This window comes from Podarcis cretensis (assembly GCF_951804945.1).
Source record: "Podarcis cretensis genome assembly, chromosome: 6".
NCBI classification, from domain to species: domain Eukaryota; kingdom Metazoa; phylum Chordata; class Lepidosauria; order Squamata; family Lacertidae; genus Podarcis; species Podarcis cretensis.
In genome coordinates, this window is record NC_137175.1 from 57,738,553 (window position 1) to 57,766,433 (window position 27,881).

General features: G+C 39.4%; 2 protein-coding genes across 7 annotated transcripts in view; one reads left to right on the plus strand and one right to left on the minus strand.

Annotated features, from left to right (window-relative positions):
- OSBPL9 (oxysterol binding protein like 9) overlaps positions 1-21,510 on the plus strand; it is a 60,432-nt gene extending 38,922 nt beyond the window's left edge. For 4 of the 6 annotated variants that reach the window (XM_079980299.1, XM_079980300.1, XM_079980303.1 and 1 more), the window contains 16 exons: positions 4,382-4,420; positions 10,479-10,572; positions 11,621-11,725; positions 12,306-12,465; positions 13,837-13,949; positions 14,366-14,484; positions 15,612-15,697; positions 16,333-16,507; positions 18,112-18,196; positions 18,379-18,489; positions 19,366-19,429; positions 19,522-19,662; positions 19,850-19,928; positions 20,313-20,404; positions 21,056-21,191; positions 21,276-21,510. In XM_079980299.1, the coding sequence (XP_079836425.1) occupies positions 4,382-4,420; positions 10,479-10,572; positions 11,621-11,725; positions 12,306-12,465; positions 13,837-13,949; positions 14,366-14,484; positions 15,612-15,697; positions 16,333-16,507; positions 18,112-18,196; positions 18,379-18,489; positions 19,366-19,429; positions 19,522-19,662; positions 19,850-19,928; positions 20,313-20,404; positions 21,056-21,191; positions 21,276-21,350 (1,674 nt within the window). In that variant the 3' untranslated portion in view covers positions 21,351-21,510. The remainder of the gene's footprint in view (positions 1-4,381; positions 4,421-10,478; positions 10,573-11,620; positions 11,726-12,305; positions 12,466-13,836; positions 13,950-14,365; positions 14,485-15,611; positions 15,698-16,332; positions 16,508-18,111; positions 18,197-18,378; positions 18,490-19,365; positions 19,430-19,521; positions 19,663-19,849; positions 19,929-20,312; positions 20,405-21,055; positions 21,192-21,275) is intronic. The other 2 variants (XM_079980304.1, XM_079980301.1) reach the window with 1 other exon arrangement.
- Positions 21,511-23,009: 1,499 nt separating this feature from the next.
- Positions 23,010-27,881, minus strand: part of NRDC (nardilysin convertase) — a 29,360-nt gene continuing 24,488 nt past the window's right edge. The window contains exons 26-31 of the mRNA XM_079980261.1: positions 27,617-27,669; positions 26,905-26,988; positions 26,062-26,152; positions 25,258-25,374; positions 24,277-24,366; positions 23,010-23,735 (exon numbers count right to left, since the gene is read on the minus strand). Of these exons, the coding sequence (XP_079836387.1) occupies positions 23,541-23,735; positions 24,277-24,366; positions 25,258-25,374; positions 26,062-26,152; positions 26,905-26,988; positions 27,617-27,669 (630 nt within the window). The 3' untranslated portion in view covers positions 23,010-23,540. The remainder of the gene's footprint in view (positions 23,736-24,276; positions 24,367-25,257; positions 25,375-26,061; positions 26,153-26,904; positions 26,989-27,616; positions 27,670-27,881) is intronic.

Below are 27,881 nucleotides of genomic sequence, written 5' to 3' on the forward strand. Positions count from 1 at the left end.
GAGCTATGTTTGTATATAGCTCCCATACATAATAGACTAACAAGGTGGAGAAGAGGGTGAGACTTGCTTGTGGTGTAAGGATACTTTTGGCTCATTTTCTTCTGTGAAAACATGGAAGATATGCATGCCTCACTGCTGAAGAGGGAGTGTACCATCTGCAAATCTGAAGATAAGCATAAATAAAACAAAGTTTCTGGAGTAACGAAAGAATGTACAAGTGCTGCTAGCACTTAAAAATTTCAGGAATAGCCTGGAAGAAAGCTTTGTCATATGCCGCTATCCGGTGAATCTTTGTGACATGAACACAACCACATTCTACACTGCACACAACTTAAAATATTCCTGCATTGCAAGGGGTTGGACTGGATGACCTTTGCGGGCCCTTCCAACTCTACCATTCTGTGATTTTATATTCTAAAATTTTATTTTGGTGAAGAAACAGAACACCTTCAGTGCTGTTTGTTGTCCATATGTCTCTGGCCAAGCTTGCCAATTTACTAAAGAAAAACAAATGAGGAAAAGGTTGTAGTTTAGTGATGGAACCCATGATTTGCATGTTTGATTTCAAATTCAGTCCTTGGCATCTGCAGCTGAAGGACCTCTAGTAATAGGAAAGTCAGGAAATATCTCTTTTGGCGTCCTAGGGGAAGTCAGTGCTGGACAGGGTAGGCAGTTCTGGGTCAGATAAACTGTTGATCTGCCTTGGAATAAGTTGGATTTATAAATATTCTGTTCAGAATTCTGAATAGGCAGTTGCACAAGATTGTAAAATGCATCTATTAATAATGTATCTGATGCTTAGGCTTTCCAAATTTCCCCATACCCATGCCAGTTAAGAAAGCTTCCATAGAAAGTGCAAAAGGAAAGATGGGGGAAGAGAATATTTGAGTCCTTCATCCACAAAAGAGACCTTTGCTGCTGCTCTCTCTCCCCATAACCCATTTGCTATAATGTTTAGTGCACCCTTATCCCAGTTTTGTTCTTGGAACATACCTTGCCTTGCAAACCTATGCAAACCTGAGGCAGACAATACTGAAGGCTTCTGATCTGGCAGAATTTTGGGAGGCTTCTTTTGCTAATTCTGTCTCTCCCTTTAACCCCAATCCAGTGTCCTACATCATTCTGAGGGTTCTGGGGGCTGCAGCAGAAGGAGAGAGTTGGCAGAAGTTCCCTTACCACCAACAGTAGGAGCATCCCCTGAGAGAAATGCCACTCAAGATACTCCTGCCTGCAGCTGTAAAGTCTGGATCCAGCCCATTATCTTAGGCATAGTGCATTAAGATAGGGATAGGGAACTTTTTGCAGCTTGTGCCACATTCCCTAATAAGCCTGCTTCCATGAGATGCATACCAGTGGTAAGCAAGATCAGAGGTGAAAGTAGGTATGGGAAGAGGCAAATGTGAGTAGAGACACTCACCTTTTATAGGCCTCCTAGCCACACAATAGGCAAAGGTTTCTATATATGCATCCCTCCACTTCCAGTCAGATGATCGAGAGGCAGTATCCCAATTCAAGGACTCTGTTGAGGCTGTGGAGCAATGCCGATGAATTGTATGGAAAGGGGGCATTGTATGGGTAGAGTCCCGTGGGCCAGATAAAGAAATGGCATTCCTACTAACATAGAATTGTTCATAACTCTCTGCCAGCCTTATGTCTTCTCAATCCATTTATAATATTTTAAAATCATCAAGATAAAAACTGATGTTTGAGGCCCTCGTCTATTCCCTCCTAGCTCTAAAAATAGTGCCATGCTTTGAGCAGCATTTACTTGAAAGAATTAGGAATTCAGCTACTGCAAACCCACAAAAGGTTCCATGGGAAATGTGCAAGAGAAATCAAAGTAGCTAGGTTTTTTTTTTACTCAGGTTATAGGACCTTGGGTGACTTGGAATAATGGACTTTGTATGATTATGCTTTAGGTTGAGGAAACAAAGCTACCTTTGTTTTTGTAGCAGCTTTATTTTAGCAAAATGCAAGCCTTTTCCTGTCCCTGGTCCACAAAAAAAGAGCGTAGAGCATGATCACTGTGCATTTAATATATGTGTGTGCGTGTTTCAATGAATATTTGGGATTAGTGTAATCGCCTTTGTCATTACATGATTATGCATTGGATCTTGTTTCCATTCTGTGGATTCTGCAATGGATGATTGGCTGTACTCCACCACGGAGTTTGTATATTATGTTAATGACTTTAATTAAGTTTTCAACATTAAAAATTACATATATTCTTTTAGAATAATCTGATTAGGAACTCTCATCTCTCAAGTATATGCATATGCCACAGATTAGGAGATATGATAGCCATCTGCAGTTATCTTAAGGGCTGTCACATGGAAGAGGGAGCCAACTTGTTTTCTCCTGTTCTGGAGGATAAGACTCAAGTTGCAAGAAAGGAGGTTCCACTTAAGCATTTGGAAAAACTTTATGACAGTAAGAGTTGTTCAGCATTGGAACAGACTCCCACAAGAGGTGGTTGACACTCTTTCCTTGGAGATTTTTAAACAGAGATTGGATGGCCATCTGTCATGGATGCTTTAGCTGAAATTACTGCATTGCAGGGGGTTGGACTAGATGGCCCTTGGGGTCCCTTCCAACTCTATGATTCTATGATTAAGTATTAAATAACACACTAATATTCATCATTTAATTACAGACCCAATAAAGTTGTTAATGCATGTTACGCTTGGTTCCCTGCATTCTTCTGTTACCATATAGTCTTCAGTATGGCTTTTGATATACTGGCAGTTTTATTCAACATCACATCCATTGTTTAGAGCTGCTTCTGTATCCAGCTCTGTCCCTGGCGGCCCAGGTATCATCAGTGGCTAGAAGAGTCTTTTACCAACTGTGACTGGTGCTACAGCTGTGGCTGTTCCTGGACTACAAGAGCTTGACCACGGTAGTTCAGCCACTGGTGACTTCAAGATTGGATGGCTGCAGTGTGGGGTTTCCCTTGTTATTAATCCAAAAGCCTACAGTTCGTGAGGAATGTTGCAACACGGTTGCTGCCAGGACTGAGACTCTCTCAGCATGTAACATCTCTACTCAGAGATCTGCACTGGTTGCCGGCTTGCTACCAGGCCAAGTTCAAGGTGTTACTGTTAGTATGTAAAGCCTTTAGCAACTTGGTACCACTTTACTTGCAGCTTCATCTTGCCCCAAGTGTGCCTACTCAGCTGCTTTGATCCCCAGAACTGGCACTGTTAAAGGTGCCACATAATATGCAATCTTCTAGTGTGGGAGCAGCTATACTTTGGGTCTCAATGCCTAGTGACATCAGGCAAGTAGGTCCCTTCACTGTGCTCTTTTGGTACCTACTCAGTGATGAAATTTTGAAGTAATTTCCAGCTGATATTTCTGATTGGCACTTCCTCAATTAAACCATGTTCAATCCATGAAGCTTACCATGTGACCTTTGGCCAGTGGTACATACTCAGCCCAACAGGGTTCAGCCCATGAAACTAATACGGGGTGGGAAAAGACAACCTTGGACTCCACCCTGAGTTCATTGGAAGAAGGGTAGGATAATTTTGTTTTGTCTGGTTCATTGTTTGTATCAAGGAGAATCCTAGACTTCATAAAAGGAAAATCTGCTAAATGCTGGTGTACTCTGGTTAACTATGGATTATTTGTACTGTATAGGGAGATGCAGTTTGAATGTAAGATGAATGACAATTCATTCACAGCTAAGGTATAGCTGAGGAGTAGGATGGAACCTTGCACCTGAAAGAAGGGAAAATACATGATCCTACAGCCTATACCTAATCCTTTAACTATTTTTGAAGGGTTGGCTAGCATTACACTTACTCTAGACCACAGAGATAAGACCTGTGGTAGGAGAAAGCATACACCTGTGAGGGGTTTATTTAACTGGTACTGAGGCATTTAGTCATGGCCAAATAAACCCTTCACTATCGTGCTTTTCTTTTAAGTGAGTTGTAATTTTTTCCAGGTGATAGTTTCCAAAACATCAAGGAGCATGTCACAGAAATACCTTGCATGTCACAGAAATATCTTGCAATATCTTGCGTTTGTGCAGGCCTCTTCATGATACTTGGTAATAAACAGAACTAGTAGATACATAGTGGCATGCTTCTTCAGTGTTATATTCATCTGACAGAAAGCGCTTTTCAGTATTGATATGTTAGCCTTTATTATCTTCAGATGATAGCAAACATAGCTAGCTATTGTAAGAAGATACCAATGGCTTATAAAGTGCAAGGTTTCTAATGGTTAATCGGTTTCTTTTCCTTCAGAGACATTTCACTTTCGCAGCATCTAGTAAAAAATTATGGAGAGAAACAATTATTCTCATATAAGCAAAGACATGGCATCTAGTAAAAAAATTGATATGTTAATATTTGTAACATTTTTCCTTAAGGACCAAAGTAATGAGGAGAAGCACGCAGATGGACTTATAGTAAGTTTAAATCTAATCTTTCAATCTCCCTTTATTTCGGCAGAACGTTAAAGCTGCAGTCATGTGGCCACAGGGGCTTGAACTTCCATTCAATTTTGACATTCTTTTTCTTAGTCACATCTTCTGGTGTCTCCTCAATATGTTGTCACTTTCCTTAAGCTTCAAAAATCACAATTAAGAATATTAAATTCCAGCTTCGCTTTTATCACCACTATTTCTTATTAATGAAGCAAATTTAAACCCGCAATGGGGAAAAACTGGGATGATAACTTGGTCACTCTTCTTGTACCTGAAATGCACGTGCGTTCAGAATAACATTTCTTTATAATACTGCTTTTGAAATACATGCTAGAAGTTTCTGTCACGTTGCTTTGTTGTATATACTTCATGTAACTTTACTTCTGTCTTCCATTTGTATACATTTTCCTGACTTCTGAGTGTTTGTAAATTGGTAGGAACTTACATTGGCATTTTAGCTTAAACAAGAGCAGAACAGTTATGTGAAGTAGCTTGTTTTTCTTATTTTCTAGTTGACCCTACATTTTAATAAAGAGTTGGGACCTTTTTTCATGGCCCATTTCCCTCGTTGCTGAAACTTAAAAACAGATTTTAAGACCCTTAGAACTACAGGAAACAAAGTAGTGCTCGACCCCATGAGACAAGACTGTAACTGCAGTCTGGTAGGGTAAGTGTAGGTCTGTTTTTAAGAAAACCCTCATCATGCCATAAAGTTGGGAATATAAAGTACCTTCTATATACTGTATATGATATCACTAGTGAATCACAAGACAGTCACAGTGAGAATTCCCCTATAAATAAAGTTGGTGAACTAGTTTGCAAAGTTTAAGGATAGCCTCTTAACTGTATGAGTTCATATGCATTCATTAATGGTCTCAAAGGAGATTAGGTCTCATAAATGTGGAAATTCAAAGCAAGTTCTTCCTTTCTGCTACAACAAGTTTGAAAATAAGATGTGGGTTCATAGCATCAAATCAATAGATTATAAATAACTTCTAAACACTGCAGCATTCTGGGAGCAATGGAGAATGCAGTTTTAAGAGGAATAGTAATTACTCAGGAATGGCAGATCTGCAGTTAAGGAACTCGACTGCCAGGATTTCTTGTGATGAGCATAATAAACAAGGCCTTAGTCCTCTTGAGTTTCCAATTTAAACAGTACTGAGCTCCTACCAGTTCTCAAACTTACTTGTACTGTATTACAATTCAAAATATTTCCGGTCATGTTTATCTGCTTTTGCTTGAACCCTTAGATACACACAGTGTTAATCTTCTACTTTTCTAGTGTTTTAATTGGTGTTGTTTGTAGATTAATAGGAGGCTGGCTGTGAAGACTTTGCAGAGTTTATAATTAAATGAAAGCTTTTCAATCACATGGAACACAAGATGTTATTTCCTATAAGCTTGAAATCAACATAGCATAACACACACCTTTTAAAAATAACACTGAAGAGCTTGTAGAAAGGATTGAATGTCCTTAACATGAACAAGTTATTTCTAAAACATCAACATTGAATGGTCCAGTTTCATTTAGTTTACCTGGAGAAAACATTTGACTTGAAATCCTAGAAGCCTTAATTTATTTAAGCCATTTATAGATTGTTATCAATGTATCTCGAAGCAGTTTACATAAGAAAAAATCCAGGTACAATAAACACAACAACTTTAGAGAGAAGAAAATTGAAGTACTATATATAAATATACAGTACAGTATAACATCCAAAGGTGTAACATCATCAATATAAAATGCTGAAAAAGACTTGTTAAACTTTGCATCTGTAGGCTTAATTTAGCTATCTTTTCTGTTTGTACAGTTTTCCCTGGTACAATTTTCTATCTTGCAATATATTTAACAACTTGTAAGAGCCTTCCCCCTCTGACTTGGGGGAACCAGCTCATGAAAAACCTTCAACCAAGAACCTCCCAATAAAGCTAGTTTGACACAACACTGTTATAACTATTAAATATGACCAGTAAAATACACAAAGCTGCCTTGTGGTGAAATGTAGAAACGTGTTGATTATTGTTGTTCACTTACGGTCTTCCTTTTAGACAAGTGTACAAGATGCTTTCATAAAATAGTAGGATAATACAAAACACAGTTATAACCTAAAACTAAAGAACCCAGACGGCAGCAAAGTATGTGATAAAATTGCAGTTCTAAAAAGGTCTGCTAACTCCTACCTGAAAACAGACAGTCAAGAGGCCAAGCATTTTTCAGAGGCCTTTCCACATCCTGGGTGTTATGACTGAAAGGGCGCTCTCGCATGTATCCAACTTCATCTCAGACAGAATCAGAACCTGAGTGAGGCCCTCTAAAGTAGAGTGAGCGTCCTGTACAGGTTCATATTGGGAATAGGGAAACGACTTTCCTGAGAGATTCTGATTCTAAACCATTTAGGGCTCTGAAGATAATAGGTTGCACATTGATTTGAAACTTGACGCAAATTGGTGAAGTTGGTAGAGGATAGGTGCAATGTGATCTAAAATGGACAGCTCCCATCAGAACCCTCACTGTTTCTGACCAATTGAAGCTCCCAATTATCTCAAGGGGCAGTGCTATGTAAAGCAAATCCCAATAATCTAACATGTAAGTTGAAAAGCTATAATGCTATTTGAGGAGTTCAACTCTATCCAGAACAAGCCTAATATCTGGTCCGTTGTCCTTAAAACTCCAGCCAGCTTCTAACTTGTCTGAAATTACTTTCAGATGAGTATATTGTAATTTAAAATGCATTAAGAGTATCCATGTTTTAAAAACATACCGTGATATTTGCAGGGTTGAATTAGCTTGATTTTTTTCAGTATGATAGCCTCCTAATTATCTATTGTAGTTTTAATTTTGAAAACTTGTTTCCTGATTGTACGCATAGTAAAATGCATGATTCTTTAGTTCTGTAACAATCTGACTAGTCTTTTTCCCTCAAGTACAGATCCTCTGGTATACCAATATAATCATAATGTACTAAGGAACTGAGGTGAATGAAATTGAAATGCCTGAAAATGAATATTTTGGTGTCATCACTTCAGATGTCTGAAAGTCTGTCAACGTTCTCTGATAAATTATCACCAGGTTTTGATAATGTCTTTCAAAACCTTGACTAGATTTGATGACTATGGAATAAAAGCCTTTGCATTGACATTACGTAGTGTTTGGTACAAGGACTGAGGAATTAGTATTCCAGAATTTCCCAGTGCTTTGTCCCAACTGTTTCGTCCTTACTGCTGTTCTTCAGGCACACCATTCACAGATACTCTTCTGAGATTAACTAGAGATAGTATTTATTAGAGAGGGAGGAGAGGACCAAGATTTCACCTTCACTATGGGGAAAAATATTAGTAACTAACCGTGCTCGTAATTATACCTAATGCCGTGGTAATTAGATCACACCCATTCTCTCAACTGGCATGATTTTTGTGTTTGTAGAATTAATAATACTGACTTTTAAACACAACTCATTTTGACATTGAACGGTAAAGCATTATTCTCGAAGATCCATAAAAGTCTTTAGAATAGCAGTGGGCAAGCTGTGACCCTCCATATGTTGTTGACCTCAAACTTCCATCAGCCCTCACCATTGGCCATGTTAGGCAGGATAGAGGGGAGTTGGAGTCCAACAACTGGAGGGCCACCACCTTTTTAGAACAGCTTTAGAACAGTGAGGATCTGGGCAAAATATCAAGGAGATCATTCCAATATGTTGGAAATAAGAGGCATAACAAACATTCATCTTTGACAGCAAATTGTATTGTATAACGTCAGTTTCCAAACAACCTCAGTACATTTAAAATTAGAGTCAAATGCTATTTTATAATAGTTAAAAATGGCAACGAACAAAATAAGCTCTAATTAATTTCATTTACCGACAGCAATTTTGTCTTGTCCAGTATTTAGGGTGGTATCCAATACTGTTCATCAACTGATGAAAGGAATCCATTCACAGAATAGGAGAGGGAGGCAACATTTGGAGATTCTCTATCCACCCACGTTGCCTCTAAATCTGCTCTGGAGGCCCCCCCCCCCCCAATCGCCCAGAGCAGATTTAGAAGGCTGGAAGGGAGGGAGATTGCTGAAGATTGTCTCGCTTCTCATTCCACTGGCAGATTCCATCCATCAGTAGATTGATTGTATTAGATGCCATCCTTTACTGTTGCTTAAATTTATTGTGCTGCATAGATTTAAAGCTGTTCCATATCTAGTTCTTCCTCCACAGGAAGCTAATTCCAAAGTTTAGCCATTGTTGCCATTTTAAAAGCAGGAAGAGATTACTTGCTGCAATAAACATTTCTTGCCCCTGAAGTTACCATATTTCTCAAGTTTTGAGTTGTTCCCATATATTATCACAACAGTCCTTCAATGTGTGTGCAGAAAGCCAGCTAACACTTGCTAATCATTTGCAAAGGAAAAACTTATCTGCTTGTACTACCCTCAAATGCTTCCCTTCTCTTTATATCTTCAAGAACTCCTCATTATTTTTGTTGCTGTCCTACTTTTCCAGAAAGAAGCTCATGTTCGGTTTAGTCTGTGTCTAATCTTCTGAGTTACTGTTTTTCTAGGTTTATCTTTCTTTGATATGAAATCTTGTACAATATCTGGATTTAAATGGATCTTATCAGATTGTGTTGTCTGCTGAGTTTTCAGGTTGCTGACTGCTCTAGCCTTACCTTGTTTTATTTTTGACCGTGTGCTCTGCAAATGGCAGGATTGTTTTAGGTTTAGTTTTTAAATATCAGTAAAGGTGATTTCAGTTGTATTTAACCCACACATTTAGAACTCTGCTGACAGAGTTTGAACAAAATGAAAAGTCAGCTGTTTCCCAAAGGCGTCACTTGCAGTTTGTTTAGTATGGTGGATCTTTGCATGCCTTCACTTGTACCACATAACATGTGACCAGAGCCACACATCCGTACACATCATATACCCAACTGCTTTCATTTTTCTATTCTTTGAAGCAGATCTATCCTAGTAGATGTTACATGTATAATGAGGGCACGCACATATGATAGGATTGCCATATTTCAAAAAGTGAAAATCCAGACAAAAAAGTTGTAAGCTTTTTTTTGTTTTTGCTGAAGTTGCGTTGTTCTCCCCCACCCCCAAATCTAAATAAACAGAGATGCTTCGAGCTCTTTTTAATGAAATTTGCCAAAATCTTCCATTTCCAACATGGGCTGCTATATGTCTGGATTTTCCCAGACATTCCAGCAATTTCTGCCCGGGCACTGTTTAATAGGGCCAAATACCAGCTATGTCTGGGAAATTCCGGATGTGTGGCAACCCTAACATATGAATACCTAGCCCACCATATACTGGAAATTTTCAGTTTCATCAATTTTTCAACTTGCTGAAAGTTTTATAGTCTTTCCCCCTTTAAAATAGTGACAGTTGATACACTCTGTTAATTTCCTGTCCTGATCAAAGTGACATCAGAATCTGGCAAGTGTGGTAGTGTGTGAAGAGGTCTTAAGGGGTATTATTAAAGGGACAATTGCTTTTCTGAAAAAGAAAATTGAAGGTGGAAAGATAAACGGAACTGTGTCTCAACGTAGAATGAACTAGTGTGAAACAAGATCAGACAATGTATTATGCTTTCCCTCAAACTGCAAAGGAGCAGAATGAAATCTCTGAGTCACAAAACATATTCATAGTGACTCCTGTTCAAGATTCTTGACAAATTCTTATGGCACCATGTTCAGTAGTACTTCTGGAATTGTTGAGTATCTTCTCTGAAAGCAGGAGTAAACCACAATCTCTAGATCGTCTGTCATCTTTTAGGGTTGCTATCACATCAGTACGTTAAAAATTAAAGCTGGGACTCCTGGGTTTTATGATAGAGTATTTATATTTACACTTAACTAAATTCACTTTCAACTTGCTACTACTATTCTGTACAGACCACTAATGCTTGGAGAACATTTGCTGTACTTCTGTCACTTTGCATTTCTCTCAGGAATTTGCTATTGCATTAATAAAGTTCTTGCACGGAGCACACACCGCTGTGGTCCTCAAAAGAGGTTTAATTTGTTTTTTGTGTCGTAGAGCACTATTAATCCTGTTGATGCAATATATCAACCTAGTCTATTGGAATCTTCAGTGATCAGCGCAATGCCTACCCAAACTGTCTTACCTTCAGGTATAGTATTTGTAAACTACTTGTGGAAATGTTTGTTTCTGAAACTTATGAAAATGTAATGTTTAGTATTAATAGTAGATACCCTGTTTCAGCTCAAATGTGATTTATTTTATATGCACTTTCTCCCACTCCCCCCGCATCCCTTTATTTCTTACATACATGCATAAAAATGTTAGGCTGCCGCCGCACCAATTCCAGCATGATGAACAGCATGCAGACAGGCTAGCAGTGTGAGTGGCAGGTGACCCAAGGAAGCTGTTTAATGAGGGAGGGGAGATGCTCCACGAAGCAGTTTGGCTAAGCACCACCCCTTTAAAAGAGGATGGGGCTTGGGGCAAGCGGTGAAGGGATAGTTGAAGTGTAAAGGGAGGAAGGTTTGGTTAGGTGTGCGGGAGGGGGAGTTGGCAGGTACGTGGGGTTGTTGAGTGGAGCTGGCAAGAACAACCACCCCAGTAGAATGCATATACAGTGGTACCTTGGTTCTCAAACTTGGTCCGACCCCCAAAACGGTTCAAAAACCAAGGCACGGCTTCCGATTGGCTGCAGGAGCTTCCTGCGCTCAAATCGGAAGCCGTGTCAGACGTTCGGCTTCTGAAAAATGTTCGCAAACCAGAACACTCACTTCTGGGTTTGTGGCGTTCGGGAACCAAGGTACCACTGTATTCACTGAAAGTGGTTGCATAAAGGATGTCGCTTATAATCTATTTGTGCTGTACTGTGCTGTTGCTTTGTAAATGAGCTAATTTTATTCTCTGTGCTGAAATATATTTGACTCTTTCCTCTTGTACTCAAATTAAATTATTTCTTTTTACAAGCGGTGTTTTTATAATCAGTTCACATAGTAGTGTGTTTGCATTCCCTATCCTCATTGCCTGTTCTTTGCATTAAAGATACTCGACTAAACTAGGAATGTGGAAGAGCAGTGAGCCTTCATCTTCCCACATGGAGAGTAGAACAGCAGAATACATTCTGTGCCTAGGATGATGCCATGAATACGTCAGGATTTTTGCTTACACCATTTCACTTGTCACTTTGTAATAACTTTTAGAACCAACCCAGCTTTGCAAATCAGAGCAGCGACCTTCATCCTTGGCAGTTGGACCAGTTGTAGCATTAATTGGAAGTCACCAGACTCCAACACCAAATAGTACAGGTATAGCACAAATTCTTATCTTGTTTCAAAATACACTCTCACAGTTTGGTGGGAGTGGGGCGCCTGTGGACCTCCAGATGTTGCTGGAGTACAACCCCCATCCTTTCTGACCATTGGCCATTCTCTCTGGAACAGATGGGTGTTGTAGTACCGCAACATCAGGATTTGAATGGTACCCCTTTTCATGATGCACATGCTTTATTCGTGATTTCATAGGCTCCCACTATTTCCAAGTGGATGGAATAAAACCCTGGTGATGTTCTAGACCAAAGTGGCTAACCTGGTGTCCTCCAGACATTGCTGGACTCAAACTCCTATCCGCCCCCACCTGCACCAATCAGGAATGCTGGTTGGTGTGTGCTGGTTGGGAGAGACATGCCTTACATCCAATCACCTCTGTTACAGGTCTCTTCCATTCCTTTGATTGTTGTTGTTACTTTTTAAAAGATACTGTGTTTAGATCTATTTATAAATCATTATTGATCTTGAACTTCATGAGCTAAATAAAAGTTCAGCTACTTCCGTTTTGTTTGAAAACAACAAACTGGTTTTTTTACATTTATACGCATAATCGTTACAGGAAGTGGCCAGTCAGCACCTAGCAGCAGTTTAACTTCTCCGAGCCATGCCAATATTTCTCCAAATACAGTTCCAGATTTCTCTTACTCCAGCAGTGAAGATGAATTTTATGATGCTGATGAATTCTATCAAAGCAGCTCATCCCCAAAGAGATGTTTGGAGTAAGTAATGGGAAGCCTAAGAACACTATTTTTCCTTGAGAACTGTCAGAGTCGGTACATATACTGACCACATTCCACGCATGTAGCAGAAATCATTAGGACAGTGGGCAGTGCTCAGTGATGTCTTTCTGCTTGCACAACAGGACTTATGGTTTCTTACCTCACTCCTGCAGCTGCCTCTGTGCCCTCACAATCTGTTCCACAGGATCCCCAGACCCTCCAGAGCAGATTTTAGATGGTGCAGGGGAGCGAGAAAGGAAAGATAAGCTTCATTGTACAAGTGGGCAACAGATCAAACTGTGTTGGATCTAACCCAGGATTTTTACTCCACTTTCTCACTTTCTTAAAAATACAAATTAAGAACAATTCCGATTTTAAAAATTCATACTGTGAATGAAGCAACTATAATGTGCCAACATTATGCCCTGCATGGATATGAAAATTGCACAAATTCTTATAGAAGCTAATGGAAATTGATGTTTTATTCATGAGCTGCTGTGTGGTGCACAGAGGTGTTCCTCAGTTCATAGACTTCAGCCATCAACTAAGTGAGTTGCCTGTAGCCATCTAGCCTTTAAACTCTGCTAAATCTGACCCACCATATACAGGCCTAATTTGGCCTGGCAGGTGTCCTAATTTGCTCAGCAGAGACAGTTCCTCCCACACCTGATGTCAAATGCAATGGCAGGCAAAAACAAAGCTGCAAAGGAACCAGATGAGAGTCTTAAGAGTGCTCCTGGCAGGCAGAGTTTTGATTTGGTGCCCTTTAAATTTGGTGACAAATACAGGCTTCACTGGGATTGGTTCCACTTGGAAACTCCTGAGGGTGGTCCCTGCCAAAAGTAGGGGTTCCAATCAGCACTAAGTACAACTCCCACTGCAGGTATTTTCCTTGTAAGGAAAGAATCAGTGCACTTTGAGTGTGCTCCAGTTTTTTTCCTTTGTAGTTGGGCCACTATATTGTCAGGCAGTTGACCTGCCTGTCAAAGTGACCAACAACATAGAGTAATGGCAGGTAAATTCTGATAATATATGTATAGAAATTTTATTTATAAGTTAAGGAAGTGAAAGGCTGCTGAACACAACAGAGGTTTCCTTTTCTACCGACTGCAGCCCCCTGTGTTCCTTGAAAAGCTTCTCTTGTGGGTCAGCAGACTCTTGGAGGCTTAACCTCTGGCTGCAATCCTTAAATCTTTTTAAATGCTAAATGATAGTGAACTATTGGCCTTCCTTTGCTCTCTTTTCCATACCTTAAAGCTGCTCTTTATCTGCCCTGGAATTTACTGTTTCTCAGCCATTCCCCAAGTGTGGGAGTTCTTCACATCCTTATCGTGTTTGTAATGGTCTAAAATGCTTTGTATCTTTCTGTAGCTCTTCAGGGCCCGGGGCCATCCTAACTCGTAGCAGTACAGGAAGTAGTATGAAGCGCCCAGACACAACAGAGTCCCTCAACTCTTCCATGTCTAATGGGACAAACGATGCTGGTAAGAGAAGTCCGCAAACCATCCAGGGCCCCAACAGCACTTTGCTACAAATTTTAGCGTGTATAGATGCTACAAAAGACTCCTTATTCTTCTTTATGCTAAGTAGTGAGGATAAATTAATCTTTATCTGCATGCTTGCTTTCAATATCTCTGCTATTGTTAAGGCAAAAAAACAATGTTTGCCTATCTTGGCGTATTTGATAAGGCGTGGGGAACCTTCCCCCACTTGGGCTGACCATGGGTGGGCCCAGAGCCCTTGTTTTCTCTCCCTCTTTCTGGCGCCTTCTTCCTCATTTTCTCTCACACACATGAAATTAAGGCAAACAGGTTCCCCACCCCTTAATTAGATTTTAATTATTTGAATGTTTTTCTACTTCTTCAGTAAAGCATGTGTTGAATGCAGTTTATTATTACAGATCTGTTTGATCCCCATGACGATAGAGATGACGATAATGAAGGGGAGTCTGTGGAAGAACACAAGAGCGTTATCATGCATCTTTTGTCACAAGTTAGGTTAGGAATGGACTTAACCAAGGTAAGAGTCAGAAGGAGGTTCATGGAGTTTGAGCAGTTAGTGGCTTTAATTTCTTTGAGTGCAAGAGTATTCAGTCATCAAATAAATCAGTTTTGCATCTCCTCTATCCCAAATCCTAACTATGATTGTTGAATCTGCATGTGTTAAACCTGCACAAACTTGTTTGTAAGTAATCTCTTCAATGGCATGATAGTTACATGCTCAAATTCAACACAGGGTGGCATCTAGTTGCTGCACTCTTAACAATGATATTTGCAAAAGATGCACTGTCCACACTGCAGCCCAAAGCTCTCCCTCTCCTAAGGGCTCCTGACCGGGGGGGGGGGGGGTAGCCGTAGAACAGCCCTAGTTGCTTCAGCATTTAATGTTGGGCCTGTTTCAGTCTCATTGAAATTAATTTGACTGGAGCATTGAACTTGATTTCATGGAGACTTAATCTTGCGGTTTTTTATTGATCTCATCCACATGTGATAGTAAGTCATAGTCTTAAAAAAACTCACAAGTAATAAGTAAAGAATTTTAATACGAAATTCAAAAATTACAAGGAGCAAGCCTTGGTTTCTGCTCATGATTAGTGCTGTTTTTTTAGTAATGCTAAGCCAGTTACCTGGCTCGCTTACCATTACATACTGAAGAGCAAATCAGGCCCAATTGAGCAGCATGTTCATTATTTATTGCCTTTAAACTGAGATGAGTAGTGATTTCTCACATCTCCAAACAGGTGAAATGAATAGAGTTTCCAATGTTATTTCTGTTTTGGATTATCCCCCATGCTCAACATTCTGGGCTGTTCTTTTAATAAGCAATATTGGGCACATAATAGGTTCCTTCTTTTGCAATAGGCTGATCACAAACCAGAGGTATATTATGTCCCTCCTTTTAAAGTTTCTTGGATGTATTGTGTAAAAATATAATAATAATAATAATAATAATAATAATAATAATAATAATAATCCTGTACTGGAAAGCTTAGTGGAAAGGACCATCTGCTTTTTAACTAAGTGTGGTACCAGCAGTAAGTGCTGACCCTTACAAATGTCAAATTATGCTTGAGCAGTTTCGATCAGCGTTAAGACTTAGTGTTTTTTAGATAAATGCTTAAGAGTCTTGTGTGTTTCTTCCCTCAGGTGGTTCTTCCAACTTTTATTTTGGAAAGAAGATCACTTTTGGAAATGTATGCAGACTTCTTTGCACATCCAGACTTATTTGTAAGGTATTCTCAATTTTGTTTTCATACAGCTTATATACCTGCAGTAGTGCAAGCTTTATATTCATTTGCACAGAATCCAAGCACATAGGTGCAGAGCTCCACTTCAGTGGATGCATTTTTGTCTAAGGACCATGATCTAATTGGTTTTCTGCCTACTTGTTAGGCAGATCCAGCTGCCTCTAGCAATACAGTGGTACCTCGGGTTAAGTACTTAATTCATTCTGGAGGTCCGTTCTTAACCTGAAACTGTTCTTAACCTGAGGTACCACTTTAGCTAATGGGGCCACCCACTGCTGCCGCGTCACCGGAGCACGATTTCTGTTCTCATCCTGAAGCAAAGTTCTTAACCCGAGATACTATTTCTGGGTTAGTGGAGTCTGTAACCTGAAGCGTATGTAACCTGAAGCATATGTAACCCGAGGTACCACTGTATAGGGACTGAAACTGGGCAGCTAGTTTTACATTGCTGATAAAGCATTTTATCTTTCAGGTAGGAATGGTAAGGTCTTTTATGTGTAGCTAAACCATCAGTTAGATTTTTTTCTCTCAGCTCAGTTTTAAACATCTTGAATAACTTTTTTGTGGTTTCATTTTTTAAAAAAAATAAATCTTTTGTTATCCTATTATGTCTTCTCTAGTATTAGTGACCAAAAAGATCCAAAGGACCGAATGGTTCAGGTGGTAAGGTGGTACCTCTCAGCTTTCCATGCAGGAAGAAAAGGGTCTGTTGCTAAAAAGCCTTACAATCCCATCCTGGGAGAAATATTCCGGTGTCACTGGGTGCTGCCAAGTGTGGAACAAGAAGAAACTACGGTTAGTAAAAATTACTTAACAGCTTGTTTACAAAATGCACCTTTTTTTAATCTCAGCCATTTCATAAGAGCTTTAACTCTCATTTCCATTTTGTTGAGAGGAAGGGACAGTTCACCATTTTTAAGTTCAAGGTGCTTTGAATAACCCAGAGCTTGAGAAATTTAATTTTTCTTATTCAGCGTCAGACCTTATACTGTCTCATACCATTCCATTTGTCTTTTGATCACTTTCTCAGGATATCTTTCTAAGTAATTTGTCTAGCATTTAGTTCAGTTATATTCCACGTTTCCTCCAGGCAGCTCTAGACTACATACATGTTTTTCCCCCTCCCATGTTATCCTCACAACCTTGTGAGATAGAATAAATAGTGACTGGCCTGTGGTTACCCACTGAGCTTCATGGTTGAGTGAATATTTGAATCTAGGTCTCCCAGAGTTACATCATACTTTATTGACCTATGCAGTTTAGGACCCTCGTATCTATGGGACCGCCACTCCTGGTATGCCCCATGGAGGACCTTAAGGTCCAGAAATAACAACACTTTGGACGTCCTAAGCCGCAAAGTGGTTAGATTGGTCTCAACTAAGGCCAGGAACTTTTCAGTACTGGCCCCGACTTGGTGGAACACTCTGTCATAAGAGACTAGGGCCCTGCGGGACTTGACATCTTTCCGCAGGGTCTGCAAGACAGAGCTGTTCCACCTGGCCTTTGGTTTGGACTCAGTCTGACCCTTACATTTCCCTCCCCTTATGGTTTTGATTTATGGGCTACTATTAAAATGAGGCTGCATTTTAAATTGTATTTTAACCCGTATTTTAATAAACTGGTTCCCCCCCCCCCATTATGTTTTATTGTAATTTTATTGGCGATAGCCGCCCTGAGTCTGGCTCTGGCCGGGGAGGGCAGGGTATAAATAAAAATATATTATTATTTATTATTATTATTAAGGCTTTGGTGATAATGTGAGCTAGCTCTTACAATAGGTTTATTTTCCTTCCCTTCCATCTAGGACCACTTATTTTACTTGATCACCATCCTTGTCTAATACATGGGGGACTTGTAGATAGCATTGAGGGCCTTTCCAGACTAGTTAGCTTCACATTGTTCATTTTGGGGCAGAGCACATTTTCTAAATGATACTTTATATGTGGGCAAATGCAATGACTTTTCCTAGTTGGTGCATCCAATCGGAGAGTCAATTTTGTGGAACAAAGTTTGTCTACCACTTGATGATGCCTTCTAATCCTATGCAGACATTTCCCACACCATGCATGGTATTTGACCTGGAATGCTCAGGCCCGCCTCCCTTGTCATACGCATAGATGCTGATTACATAGACCATACCCATGTGATGTCTACACATCATGCTGTAGTGCGCTTCCTCTACTGTGCAAGTCATACTGTGTGCCCAGATTTATTTCACAGTCTCTTCTTAGGCATACAAATCATGCACATCCTAGGTAATAGCATACATTGTGCCCTTGTGTATTTTACCCTTTATTCTGTGCATCCTTGGAAGGTTTAGGTAGGGAACACATCTGAATACCTCGGTATACGTGTTAAAAAGACTGTATATCATGTAACATTGGAATATGTCTTTCTAGGAAACTCTGGCAGATGGACCACTTCCATGGGTTACTCAGAACAGTGTAACGTTTGTAGCGGAACAAGTTTCTCACCATCCTCCAAGTAAGTGAAGAAGCCTATTGCAGATTTTTAAAACCTCTGTTTTAATGCTGGTGTTTAGTCAGTGTTGGGCTTTGCTGCTGATTTTTTACTTGGGAAGTAAATAATAAATATCCATTTGCTCTTTGCAGGTGTTTTATCCTGAATTTATTGCTTTATAGTTTACCATTTTTTCTGTCCTTAAGTTTCAGCATTTTATGCAGAATGCCCTAGCAAGAAAATACAGTTCAATGCCCACATCTGGACTAAGTCAAAGTTCCTGGGAATGTCTATTGGCGTTCATAATATAGGCCAAGGTATGTCTACTGTCACAGAAATGTGTATCTACTTCCTGATTCTCTAAATAAACGTATTTATGAGAAAGTATTTGATGAATTATTTTTTCATGCTGGATAAATTTCTCATTGAAGGCTGGTGGCAATCACAGCAGTAGCCACAAACCAATACAGAATCTTTTGTGTCTTGCTTTTCATTATAAAAAAGGTCCCACTGTGCACTGATTGCCTGCAGCAATGTTTGCAAAGGCTCCAGCCCATCCTGATGCCATGTATTTTTGGCTTTAAGTCCACAAGGCATCAACTGACCCAAGAGAACTGAAGTCACAATATGACTGGCATTGACTATGGGGCACATAATTCAGCATGTGTATTATCTGTAGAAGATCCCCATTTCCAGTTCTAAGGGGGAAGGGAACCACTTGGGCTGCAGGGATCAGAAAGTCGTCTGCCCAGACCGCATAGAGTGCAGCTGCTGCAATTGATAATACTGAATGTATGGCTGTTTCTTTGTTGCACTGTCTTGCATGTTTGTTGTTAAAACATGGCAGCAGAGCAAAAAGTAATGGGGCAAACAGGAAATAGATTTATTGGACATTTGGGGGGAATTCACAGAACAATGATTAAAGATTCAGATATGCTGCCGTTTCTTTTCATTATGCTATCATAAATTAAGGACTACAAAGGTGGTGGGAGAGGGAACTGTGAAATGCCCAAAACATTTCAAGGGGCAGGAGCATAGGTTCTCTTTTCTGATTCCGTTGGCTTAGTTCTTCAACGGAAAATAACTTGCAACCAAGATTTTCATGGCAGCATTTTTATTCTTGCGTGGTCCTTTGTCATCTTATTTCATATGAAAATACTGTCTTATTCTCATAATGCCCTATTCTCTTGCAGGGTGTGTATCATGCCTAGATTATGACGAGCACTATATTCTAACATTCCCCAATGGTTACGGGAGGTAAGTGACTTCACACTTATCGGCAATTTATTTTATGATAGCAAATGTTTCTTTTCCTAACTCTTTAAGGGCATCTTCTGTTACCTTGACAGATCTATTCTCACAGTGCCATGGATAGAGCTGGGAGGAGAATGCAACATTAGCTGCTCCAAGACAGGCTATAATGCTACCATAATCTTCCACACGAAACCTTTCTATGGTGGGAAAAAGCACAGAGTTACAGCAGAAATCTTGTAAGTATATTCAGGGGTTTTAAGCAACAAACTCATTTCATACTTGTGGTAGTAAGAGAATAAGACACAAGGCAGGAAGTAGAGCTACTGGCAGCTTAAGCCAGTGCTTTGGACAGGTACTCATCTTGTTTTATAACTATGAATACTATTAGTAGTGATGGATCCTGTTTTTTATCTTTTCTTTTAGTTCTCCTAATGACAAGAAATCTTTCTGTTCAGTTGAAGGAGAATGGAATGGTGTCATGTATGCCAAACATGCAACTGGGGTAAATCATCCTTTTTTCTGTTTTGTTTTAATCAATAGGCTAGACTAGAGGAACATGTTGTGGCACTCAGAGAAAATACTGATTATCCAAAGCATGTCATCTGAATTCCTTTTCCTGTTGCTAGTTAATTGGCTTCAGCCCAAAAGCCTTTTAATGGATTTAACATCCCAGGGGGCCACCGAGTGAATTGTGCTTCTTGCTGGTTGAGGCTCAGCATATTTGGGGGCTGATATTGATGCTAGACCATGGCAGCTGACGGCATCTCTGCTGTGAAATTTAATTGTGCCAGAGAAATTTTGCAAAACTTAATGATAAATAAAACCTAGATGGTGAACAAATTGAAGCTGAAAAATATAAACAATAATAGTGCTATTCTTTCTTTAGGAGAATGTAGTCTTTATAGATACCAAGAAAATGCCTATCATTAAGAAGAAAGTAAGAAAACTAGAAGATCAAGAAGAATACGAATCCCGCTGGTAAGCATAACTCTTCTTCCTCCCTTGCCTACTAAAACCCAGACCATCAGGTAAATAGAGGTTAGTGCCCTGTATCCTTAATTCTTGCCAGCACAATTTCCCTCACATGACACTCCTACTAGAATTAGCAGGGAGGGGAAGGTGGTATGTTTGCAGACTCCTCCTTCCACCTAGGTCCCCTGAAAACAGAGGAGTGGGGCAGGGGGCTGGTTACAGAGGAATCACCAAAATGCTTCTCCCTTCCTCCTGCAATAGCCTTTGCTGGATCTGTCTTTTCTGTAAATGGGATCCCATATATTTGCAGAAGAGACTCTGGGTCTCATAAATTTAATTTGCTTGAAATTAAATATCAGTTACTTCACCTCTATATTTTGATAGAACAAGTGCATTGTTTAGCTGTATTATGTGAAAAAAATTACTTTCACATACTAGCAAATAAATCAGTATTTATTTATTGCATATAACGTGGATTATGAGCAGTAACATGGGATGAATGTCAGTCATCAAGGTTTTGAAACAAAATTGGCCATCTGCCTATTTATGTTCCCTCATGGATGATTTTTCCCTCATCTTAGTTTAAAATCTTTCTCCTGAACCCGCGATAAGAAATCAGTTTTGTATCATGTTGTATAAATATTCTTATTTTTTTAGCTTATGGAAAGATGTAACTTACAACTTAAAGATCAGAGACATTGATTCAGCTACTGAAGCAAAGCATAGGCTTGAAGAAAGACAAAGAGCCGAAGCCAGAGCCAGAAAGGAGAAAGAGATTCCATGGGAGACACGGGTACGTTTTAGTCAATAATCAGTACCTTTGTAAATCTCCCTGTTCCTCCTGTCACACTATTAATTGAGTACTCTTCTCTTCCAGCTATTCCATGAAGATGGCGAATGCTGGGTTTATGATGAACCACTACTCAAGCGACTTGCTGCCAGTAAATATTAAGTGGACCACCTGTATGAAGTTGAAGCCTTGGCTTAGTGGCGATAGTTGTAACTTCCAAGTACTCTTCTTTTGGAGAGCCTGTCTCCTCCAGTTACAGTTCCTATCTCAGGGATACTGGATTCACTGATGCAGCGAACAATTAAAACAGGAAGAGCCTTGACTGTGTAGCAGTAATTTATATTGGCCTTTCCTGTCTGACCTCCCATGCTTCTAGAAGAATTAACCTGGGCTTGATCCCCATCATATATGTTTTAACCACTGCTGTAAAAGGTGCAATGGGGCATTTGATTCCAGTTACATATGATTCTGGCATCCTACAAATACATGACTTTATTTCATTAGAGCCAGTTAATTTGTGTAAATATGAGGATTCATTCTGCTAGTTTAGAAAATGCAAGATTCTAATGTACCAACTGGTATGTTTTGGGTTTTTTTAAGAAATCATTTTTTGGCATTTCATTGTTTCCCCAAAATAACTTTGGTATTTTTAGAAACTAAAATGTAATTTTAGATTACCATTTGGTTCCTGCTGGTGCATCTATAATGCTTCATAAAATAGATTTTCAATTGTATGCATTGTTTTATTCCAGAGTAAACCTTTTCACAGCAAGAATGCTTTGAAAGAGCATTATATTCAAGTTAAACAATGCTAAGAATGTGTTTTGCTGTTAAACAGGGATATACTCATATGCACTTGAAAACCCAGGGCAATATGTAAGATACAAGCAAACAAATGCAACCTCTTATATAAACACAATCTAAGTAACCAGGTTCTTCTGTTCAGCAGTGCTAGTAGTTCAGAAGATGGTTGGTCACAATTTGACCCAAGCACTTGTGTTGAAACCAATTTTACTGCATTCCTGTTTCTGGTAATTGCGCTGAACACAGTCGGCTGGCTTTTACTGGCCTCTCTTTTTCCTTTTGTCTTCTAGACGTAACTAGACTTGGCCAGAAACATTATATAGGCAATAACAGGCAAAACATAAATGCTCTGGTAAGGTGACCAAACTATCTAAGACCAGTTATGATTAAATAGCAAAAAAAAAAAAAAAACCCTACTGCTTTAATATGTGCTATATCCAGAATCAAGGTAATCTGAGTGACTTGTGCTTTTACTCTGGTGCTGCAGCTGCCTAATACCCACTGTAGAATCACTACTGAAAACTCTTGTCGTACTGGGACAAATGTATATAGTCAGTTGTTTCCTTTATGAGACAGTCTGGGAGTGCAACGGGCTGAGTTAGCTAGGTGAGATGCGTAAGAGCCGATTTGGGTAGGAAAGCTGGGTGAAGCAAGCTGATTAAGAGTTGTCATAGGTTGCTCTTAAATTCTGTGCAAAATCACTGCCTCATTTTATAGTCTTTGTATAATGGGGCTATGTAGCATATGCAAGCTTGTGTTTTGAATTTAGCAGATTCTCTGAGGTGGGTTTAACAGATTCTCTGAGTTTAGAAAATGATCTATGGGGCCTGAGCTGTATATATAGTTATTTATATAGGGAGGGTCTTGTGAGCTGAAGTAGGCTGTCTTCCAAACTTGTTATCAAATTAACAGCACTGCATTTCCTTCAACAAGGGCTACACTTTCTAAAATTAAAGTTAATGCAAAGTTAAGGGGTTCTGCAGTCCATCTAACAGCCTGTACATAAAAAACCAGAACTTGAGATCTCATTAGTTTATTGCACATGGTATCTGAGCACTCATCCTGAATTCTCATGCAAATGGTTCTTACTTCCTTTTTTTAAGGCCAAGGATGTTGTTACAGACAGGCAGATTTATTAAATAATCAACTACTCTCCAGAGAATCCTGTTAAATCACTTCTGTTCCCCAAACAAAACACAAAATGTCTTGGGGACTTGATACCCGATACTTCAACTTGACACCATTTTATCTACGTAAATAGCACTCCAAACAAAAAGACCTAATACATTAGATTGCTGGTGGGTCCAGCCCTTTATTTTGATGTAAGATTTTAATCTTCCTATATTTTACCCACTTCACCAAGAACACACTTGCTTATGCCTTCTCTCTTCAAGGACATGCATGTAGCAGATTACTTAAGACAGTGGAAGGTATTATGCTACGTATTTTCCAGAAAGCATGATAGGTTGGATTCATTGTAGTAAAGCAGACTCCCCAAGCTGCTCAGTAGTGAAGTTGTACTACACATTAAAAGCACTCTGAGATTAGTTATTTTAATATCTTATGGTATGGGAGAACATTGAGTGCTGATGTATACACTTTGATGTCCTTGATACAAGTGATATCGGTCAAAGACGACGAGTCCAAAAACATTAGCTGAGGTATTTCATTGCATGAGGGACTGTGAACATTAGTGAGAGATGAAGCTTCTGTATCACCTTCATGTATTCCAAATCCAACCACCTGCAATTTCAAAATAGCAAAGTTACCAGCTGATAAATTTCACAACAAACAAAAATGCAGCCTTACCTCCATAACTATGATTCACTTTCCTAAATTCACCCTAAACCAGGCATGGGTACCTGCATGATCTATGACTCCTTTAGTAACAGCTAATATTCTACTCTGCTACAAGTGCTCTTTACTCAGCTGCTCTGCATATATACAATTCTACATTTAAGTTACTACAGAACCAGGATTGTAATGCTAAACCTTTGAGTGAACCATTTGGTTGCTTCTGCTGTTTACTGGAAGCTCAAAAGCCTTGTACCTACTTGCCCACCCCCAGCACCCCCACCAAAAAACACAATCCATAAGTAAACAAGTATTGTGGGGGTAGATTGAATGCTTCTTTCTAGCCTTGCAGAAAAAGAGCTTCAACTACCTTTGCCCTGATAATTGCAGAAATAACAAATATGTGCTCAGCCTCTAAGCCAGGGACTTCCAACACAGATTAGTCTCGGCTGACCCTGACAAATACATTTTTAAAAGCATAAATACTCACATGTACACTAAGCACTTTCCTTTCTTTACCTCTGTGTGCTTGAAACCAGTCAACTAGTTCAGATTGTGAAAGAGATTTTAGAGCTTCAATCTGAAAAAGATGGAATAGTTTAAAATGATAACACCCTACTTAACATGCAACTATTGTAAATTAGCCCAAAGCATCGGCCATTTTCTTTTATCCATGAACTCTGCACAGAACACAGCTGAACCTACCACCATTCTTCTCACTAACAGATAGTGAGGAATTTTTTAATTATTATTTTTGCCAATTTACCCTCCCCCTGCAGCCTCCAAATGTACCCTCAAAATCAGTTCTAGAACATCAGAGGTGCAGGGAGAACAGTAAATTGGCAAAAACTCTTCCCCTTCCATCGAAGGGGGAAATCCTATACCTTGAGCTCCTTGCAAAAAGGCGGGCTTTGAATTAAATAAATTAGCAGAAACATTCTGCTGGCTCATAGACCTTTGCAGTTGTTCGAGGTCAATGCTGGGATACAATCTTGTAAATATTTAAAGGGGATGGCTTCTGAGTTGCTCTGCTCTGCATTGGCTAAAAGAGTAGAAAAAGACAATAAATTGTGTGCACATGCTCCCCGCATCAGTAGGAAAAAAGGGGTCTACATTAGCAACCACCATACTCTTCACAAAGAGAAAGTCTGTTGCTCTAATCCAGATGGGCGGAGTATAAATTATTATTATAACAGAACAGATGGAGGGTAGGTTGTCCAGTCCTATTTACCTTGTTAAACATGACATGTTCAGTGTCAGAGAAGCCCAACCAGTGCAAATGTATGTTGTGGATTTACGAAGGGGTGCTTACTGAGACCTTTTGTGGACACACTGGCACCATAATGGCTATAATTCCAGTAGCATTAGATACATTTATTTGGAGTACTTGGAGATTCACCTTAGTCTAAAGAGATTTTAGAAACCTGAACCACGCAGGAATTCTGCTGTTAAAAATAAAGAAGTCACTTACCTCCCGGACTAGTCTGTCAAACAGATATTGCTGAGTCACTACTTCTGTCCAGTTTCTATCTACCTCCTCACCAAGATGAGAATCTTCACATTCTTTTAATTTAATGAGAGCTGTGACCTTGGGTAGAAAAGACAAGCCACGCTAATCACACAAAGTCACTGTTTCTACAAAAAATACTGAAGATGCCCCATTCACACTAATTCTTCTCTTGGCTAAATTTTGGCCACTTGCAGTACAGTTCTCAGCCTCTTTGAGAATTTATTGAAAAGAAATATAAAAATACTTGTAAGTAAATGAGTGGATCATATGGACTAAACTATCTCCTTGCTGGTGCATGTTCATAGCACCACTTTATGTTTCCAGCCATATATCTGTAAGGAATCAAATTATAGTATAGTAAGACAATTTTGAGAAACTGGTATGTGGCCGAGTAAGGTGTGTATTAAAATTTGCTGAGCACACTACAGCAAAAACAGTAGTTACAATGTAAGGTGGCCTGGAACTAGGTTTCCTTTTTTTAGTCCGTATGTCCTCTACTCACATCATCAAAAACATAGGCAGCAAGAGGAATCTTGCACACTTAGGCATATTATGGCAGCGGAATGCTCCACCAGACAAAGACTCCTCTTTGATTTCTGCAGATCACCAGCTGTGAAGTTTCTGGTCCTCAGATAAGTAAAACAAACCTGAAACTATCACTAGCACATAGATGGATATACAGAAGGATATACCTGATCAAGCTGTCCTTTTATTAGTTTTCCAGAAATGTTTTCCAATAAAGAAGCATCTTATTAAACCCCTTACCTGTGTCTTGAATGCTTCTTCTGACATTTGTTTGAGTTTTTCTTCAAAGCATGAAAGAAATTCTTCTATCTTCTTATCCACTAGTTCAGAGCTGAAAAGCAAGAACAATTTATATTCCAACATCTATTCCTTGTGGCTGTTGCATTCAAGAGTTTAGTTCCACAAAACGGAAGTTGAATTTATAAATTACAATATATTACAGCAGCAGACAGTGCATACTCAGTTAAACCAAGAGTAAGCATGTAGGTATGTAAGTTAGCAGGAGTGAGGTGGATAGACCATTGTCCTGTCAGCACCAAACGTGAGATGGATTGCCTGTGGCTCTCCAGATGTTGGACTACACATTCCAGCATCTCTGACCATGCTGGCTGGAAGTTAGAATCCAACAACATCTGAAAGGCTACAGGGTACCTGTCGTTGGAGTAGAGAGGTACATGACACAGATACTGTAAACTACTCTCAACAAAAACACAGCCACAGTGCTGTGAAATACGATGTAAAGACATTTTAAAAACAGGTGTGTGGAACAGAAGCAACAAATAAATGAGTAGCTCATGGCCATTTCTGTCCTGAGGCAGGCAGTTACACACAGAAAAAGGAACCTTTTATGATTAAAAAAGTGGCTGTTGCGTAGGCAAGATAGAATAAAAAACTTCTTTACTTATTGCACCCCCCCAAAAAAAATGCATTTTATTATTTTGTAGGATGAATGAATATGCAGGCCAGAGTTTGTATTTCCTGTTTTGAGAATGCTGTATCTAAAACGTCATGTCTGAAGAACTAATGAGCTTACAGGGCCTGATGAAAACAGTGAAATTAGTTTTAACAGAATACGCAACTCACTTGTATTTGGTTGCCTGTGTTGCTACTGTAACAGAGAAACCAAGAATTCCAGATGTATTCCTGCAAGTTGGGTACACATGGTATCTAAAGCCCAAAGAGAAGACACATTCCGTAAGCATGATTCAAAACATCTTAAGCGAGTTTCATGTGAATGCTATAATAATGAGCTAAGAATGCTAACTTAAGATTCCTATCCTCAATGTTTCATCAGTACACATGCCACCTACAAATTCTACCAAGAAGGAAGACTGCAAAAAAAACCCTCAACATTTTTGTGTTGGCTTTTAATTTTGTTACTACGGATAAAAAGTAGAGAGGTGACATCAATCTGCTATTGACTCGCAGGTCTTTCTATTTCATCGGAGTCAGGAGGGTCAACTTTTTCACCAAGGTATCTACCAATACCTCTTTCCTGGTCAGTCACTGCCAGTTCTATACTGCATGGATTTTTTTGGCCTCAATCTACATCAATTTTCACTTATACCCATTGTGAGAATGGTCCATCTAGTCTCTGATTCCTATACTGTACCCATTTACTGATCCATAAGAGATCCTGCCCTTTTATCCCATGACTGCTAAAGCTTACTCAGGAGTCTTTGGTGTGGAACTTTATCAAAGGTTTCTTGAAAGTTCAAGTACACATTGTCTATTGCATCACTCCCATCCTTCTTGACGCATCTCACTTCCAAAGGGCAGCTGAATGGAAACTTACCCCAGGGTCTGCTTTGTTCGCAGGAAGTCAAAACAAGGCTCTTCCATGTACATCTGAAACGAAGTATTTCAATCACAGCAAGATTTTTGCATTTTCCCTCCCACATAAAAAGCAGTACTTAAGGCTCAGGGCAGATGGAACAAAATGAAGCAATGATTTATATTTTTAAGCTAGCTATTAGAACAGCTTATCACCCTATGATACAAAATACTTGCCCCAAATAAATTTGCACTATATCACTTATGTCTGTGGTAAGAAAGTTTGT